Here is a 5,515-nt window from a genome sequence, read left to right as displayed (position 1 = left end):
GGGAAAAATAATGTTACTTAGTTATGTAGTTCCAATGAGGAACAAATGAGCGTGTTAAAAACACAATCCTACCACTCTCTATAAAATAAAAATAAAAAATTACATCCATGTGTACACCCCTATGCATGCCCTATCTTTCTCACTTATCCTACACTAATGAGTAGTTACACGACCAGGAAACGCGGGGGTATACGACGAAAAAAAAAAAAATAGGGGACAAAAAAGGTCGCCGTTGGAGAAGGTAACGTTGGACCTTCAGAGCATTAATTGTCGAAAGAATGACTTAAAAAATGAAGTTTAGCAAAAAAAAAAAAAAAGACTTAAAAAATGAAGCTTAATTGGAAGCTTCCAATGGTCAAGAATTAAGAAAACATTAAATGCTGGACCGTTCCTCAGGGGACGGTGGGGGGTTGGGGTTTATATGGGTTGGGCCTAAGAAAGGTGGGCTGGACCATCATTTTTTATTTCAAAATAAATATATAAAAAGAACAGGCAGTGAACCGATTTGACTTGCAATTCACATCTTTACCAATAGGCCTCCAATTCTACTTGGAATTAATTATTATTATTATTATTTTACTATAAATTAGTAAAAGTATATTAAGTAATAATAAAGATGTACAATAGAAACGAGAAAATCCAGGTATAAAGGTGTACAAAAGGAATTATGTTGCTGCAACTAGTTATCAACAAATAGAATTTGACATGTTATTAATCTAAATTATTCTCTTAATATCTAACGATCAGAATTATCACATCATCCTCCTGTAAAACATAACGTAATGAACCATCCACCTCAGAAAGCGAGATTTCGTGATCAAAACTTTGTCGTTGCATAATTCCTTGGGGCCACCCGCCTGAGGTTCACTAGGCCCCAGAAGCTTCCAGTTCGTACGTGGCGCAAGGGTCATGTCTGAGCCCATGGGATATTTAGCCGACCTAAGCTTAGATACCCCTCCTGTCTACAATAAAAAAAAAAAAATTAAATAAATAAATAACTTTAATGAACCATGTATAGATTCCATAATAGGGGAAAAGGTAAACCTTTCTAGAAACTCATACAAGGTCTCCATTTTCTAAGCCGGTTTGTCTGGGTCAACCCTTGCGTCCTCGCGTCTTGAGCTTTACACTTCTTTTTTGAACACGACGGTCACGTTTCTGGTCAAAGATTTAAATCTTCAAAACTCTTTTTTTTCTTCTCTTCTGGAAAATGATCGCTACCTTACAAATAAACACAGAAAAAGGCATCAAAGATACCTTAGAGCTCAGATGTTGAGAAATCCGCCCATCTTTTATTTCATATAAACTGCTAATAAATAGGAAGTAGTAATCTTTACTCTTTCCTATCTTTTCCAGTTCATCTTCTTCCACTCTTTTCTGTTCCAGATCTCTCAAATGGATTACTATGCTCCTTCAGCACCACTAGCACCAAACCCAAAAAGAAAAAGAAATGCTTGGCTTCTCTGTCTATTGGTATTCCTTGGAGTTCTTATTTTTGTGGGTCTTCTCCTTCTAATTCTTGCTCTTACCGTCTTCAAACCCAAAAACCCAACCATAACAATTAATTCCATCTCTGTAGAACATCTCCAATCCTCAGTAAATCCTCCTCCATCAAAACAAGTCTATTTGAATCTAACCCTTAAACTTGATATGTTAGTTACCAACCCTAACAAGGTAAGCTTTGATTATAGTGACAGTTCTGTTCAACTGATCTATGATAGTGTAGTAGTGGGTGAAGCTCCGATCTCGGCTGGATCTATATCTGCTAAAGAGACTAAGGAGATGATAACATCACTCACAGTGTTGGCTGATCGATTTCTATCTGATCCTAACTTCTATCCAGATATGCTCTCTGGTACACTTCCTCTTACTGCCTACACAAGAATTTCTGGTAAGGTAAGTGTTCTAAATATTGTTAAGAAACATGTGGTGACTTATACTTCTTGTAATGTGAAATTGAATCTTCACAACTCAACTGTGGCTGACTCGGAGTGCACATCCAAGATTAACTTATGAATAGATGAGTTTCCAGTTATCCATCTACTGGTGGTTATGTAATATAATGATTGTTTCATCATCCACATAGTTTAGAATATTGGATTATTTTCTATGAGGATTTTATGTAATTAGGTGATTTTTTTTGGGGGGAGTGGGGGGATAATTATTGTAATGAAGTGGATGAGATAAGTAATTTGGTATCATATTCATACTGTATGATGATTTATTTGATGTAAATAACATATAAGGAGCTAGTTTACATTATTTTTCTTGAAAAATGTAGCTATTTATAGTTAAGGAGAGGGTTTCCTCTAACGTTTGTATGCAATTTTGCATTTATGGGTATTGCGGGTTTTGAAACGGTCAAATAATGCAATTTTTAAATAGAGGAGAGAGAATGTGGGCCCCACTATTTCGTGAGGAGAGCGTGTAGGGTTCAAATCCTCGAGTGGCAGTGACGATCTAACGGTTGTGATGCATATTGGGATCCTCCGAGCCGTTGGATCCTCATTGCCACTCTGCCTCACCACAAAGGGTTGTGAGTCTGCAAAGGAGATTTCGTGCAAATCCTTTTACATTATAGTTATCCAATTATTTTGGATGTGATAGTTCGTTAATAATACGTGAAGTTATACTAATGGAACTAAAATCAGATTTGTCAAGTGGTCAATCTAAACTATTCTAACTATCCAAAAATTGAAATTGCCACCTCATCATTTCACATCATACAGATATGAAGGTGTTGTCCACTCAAAAATTTATAGGTGGTTAATTCAGAAAATATTTACCTATATGCTGCCTTGTTAATCAATCAAAAAATTACAAAAGGGAGAGGGGGTTAAGATGAATAAAAATTTGAAAAGAAGGAGGGGGTGTTAATACCATAAATTATAAATGGATAAGTTTAAGTTTGGTGGAAAAGACATTGTATATATATATATATATATATATATTGAATGATATATTCATTTTCAAATTATTTTGATAATATTTTCATACTCTGGCTCAAAAGAATTATTTTTAAAACAATGGACAATCAAAAAGAGGTTACAGTTTTAACTTCAACACTTTAGTCAAAACAAGATCAACCCCATTGACCCAATTATAGAAACTGATGGACAACTGTAAACTAGTAAAATACGTAAACTATACTAACATAGACATTTCCACTGTATAGTGGTTTAACAATTTTCATATGTTCTTAGTGTTTTTCCCAAAACTTAATTATTTTTAATTATTGTAATGAAGTGGATGAGATAAGTAATTTGGTATCATATTCATATTGTATGATGATTTATTTGATGCAAATAACATATGAGGAGCTAGTTTACATTATTTTTCTTGACAAATGTAGCTATTTATAGTTAGGGAGAAGGTTTCCTCTGACGCATTTATGTAGTTTTGCACCAATGGATATTGCAGTTTTGAAAGGGTCAAATATTGCAGTTTTTAAATAGAAAGAATGTGAGGCCCACGATTTCGTGAGGAGACCATGCAGGTTTAAAATTCTGTGGTGAGTAGTGATTGGTAGTGAGGATCCAACGACTGTGGTGCATACCTAGGCCCTCCTAACCTTTGGATCCTCAATGCCGTTCAATACCTCACCACTAAGGATTCTTATGTGAGCGTGCAAAGGAGATATCGTGCAGGTCCTTCTCCATTATAATTATCCAATTATTTTGGAGTTATATTAATGGAACTAAAGAGATTTGACAAGTGGTCAATCCGAACTATTCTAAATATCCAAAAATTTGAAATTGCCACCTCACCATTTCACATTATACCATGGTTTCAAGTAGGGGTGTCAATCGGTCGGGCTGGTCCGGTTTCGGTCCAGCTTAATCGGGCTTGAAGACTTTCAAAGGCTACACCGTATCCGCTCATTTAACTAATTGGGCTTAGTTATTGAAGGCATGGTACACTTTATATTCGGTCGGTCGGTCGGCCTCGGGCTATAATCGAGCCACCTTAATCGGGCTTTAGTCTGGCCTTAACCGGGCTACGGACATGTTTAATGTTAAACGGGCTTTAACCGGTTTTTAAACGGACCATCTTTAAAATGTGCTTTTCTATTCCGGCCCACTCATGCAAGCCCAAAAAAATGACAATAAATCAATAAATGATACCAAATATAACCATTATTTAAAATGTGAACATGTCTTTACTTTTTAGTTTTTATTCTTTAATTTAGGGGGTAAAATACGTATTCTACAATCATTAAAGGGTCGGGCCAAGTTGGTGCACAATAGGCCGGTCTCGGTCGGGCGCCCAACGGCCCAAGTAGTAAAACCGAGATCGACCATTTATAAACGGGCCCGGCTCAAGCCCGACACGTTTAATAAATGGTCCAGGCCGGGCCAATCTATAAACGGTTGGTCTCCATTGGTTTAGTCGGGTCGGGCCACGAATAGACACCCCTAGTTTCAAGTATTGGTATTGGATCGGTCGGATCGACCATATCATATTGGTATTGGCTGAGACAATCCCGATACCTGACCGATCCTAAGACGGGATCGGTATCATCCTGGGTATCGGATACCAATCCAGATCGGCCTATCCCACCTGATGCGGTTTTTCATTTTAACCAGTAAATTCTTCCTACTTTCTTCGTCAATCTGTCACAGAAACTATTACAACTCAGTGAGAAGAAGATCCCAGAAAAATTGTAATTTGCCCCAATGACAGATTCTTATCAGAATAATTCCCCCCAATGACCGGCGGAAAATTAATAACCACAGACAAGGAATTAACTCATGATTCCAGCACAATCCACGACTCTGAGGAATTCCGGCAAATCAGAGAGAAACGGGAGTCGCGGACTTGTGCGTATAGCCATTTGTATCTCTCTCCGTCCCTCTCTCTCTGACAAATAATTTGATTATATCAGTTTTCTGAGCAAAAATGAAGGTTATCGCTGCCTACTTGCTCTCTGTTTTGGGCGGAAAAACCAGCCCTTCTGTCGACGATTTGAAGAACATTCTCGGATCAGTTGGGGCTGATGCTGATGATAATAAAATTGAGCTACTGCTATCTGAAGTTAAGGGTAAAGATATTACAGAGCTGATTGCATCTGGAAGGGAGAAGCTTGCTTCAGTGCCTTCTGGTGGTGGTGCAGCCATTGCGGTGGCTGCAGGTGCTGACGGCGGCCGATACCAAGTGTACTATTTTCGATCCTTAACCGATCCTTACCGATACTGATCCGTATCGTATCGGTTTCGTCTGTGACCGATACCAAGTTTTAAAACCCTGCATCATACAGAGGTAGGTGTTGTCCATTCATAAATTTATAGGTGGTTAATTCATCAAATATTTTTACCTACATGTTACCTTGTTAATCAGTCAAACGATTGCCAAAGGGCGAGGGAGTTGAGATGAATAAAAAATTGAAAGAAGGGGGTGGATGTTTATCCCATAAATTATAAATGGATAATCTTATTGTAATCAATGTTGGTGAAAAGAAAATGTAACCTTATTTTTCTTTTGCCTTTTTTAGTGTGACAATTTTTTTCTTCCAATG

At 37.4% G+C, this 5,515-nt stretch overlaps 1 protein-coding gene across 1 annotated transcript; it reads left to right on the top strand.

The window, feature by feature from the left end:
- The first annotated feature begins 1,235 nt into the window (after positions 1-1,235).
- LOC122080687 lies at positions 1,236-2,257 on the top strand. Its single transcript, XM_042647504.1, has one exon. The coding sequence runs from the start codon at positions 1,396-1,398 to the stop codon at positions 2,014-2,016; it is 621 nt and encodes a 206-aa protein (XP_042503438.1). The 5' UTR covers positions 1,236-1,395; the 3' UTR covers positions 2,017-2,257.
- The last annotated feature ends 3,258 nt before the right edge of the window (positions 2,258-5,515 follow it).

The sequence above is a fragment of the Macadamia integrifolia genome, chromosome 6, assembly GCF_013358625.1.
Source record: "Macadamia integrifolia cultivar HAES 741 chromosome 6, SCU_Mint_v3, whole genome shotgun sequence".
Lineage (NCBI taxonomy): Eukaryota > Viridiplantae > Streptophyta > Magnoliopsida > Proteales > Proteaceae > Macadamia > Macadamia integrifolia.
The sequence above is the reverse complement of the archived record's forward strand: the minus strand, read 5'-3'. Positions and strand labels throughout refer to the sequence as shown.

Coding starts and splice junctions, on each gene's coding strand:
- LOC122080687 (XM_042647504.1), top strand. CDS start 1,396: ATGGATTACTATGCTCCTTCAGCACCACTAGCACCAAACCCAAAAAGA.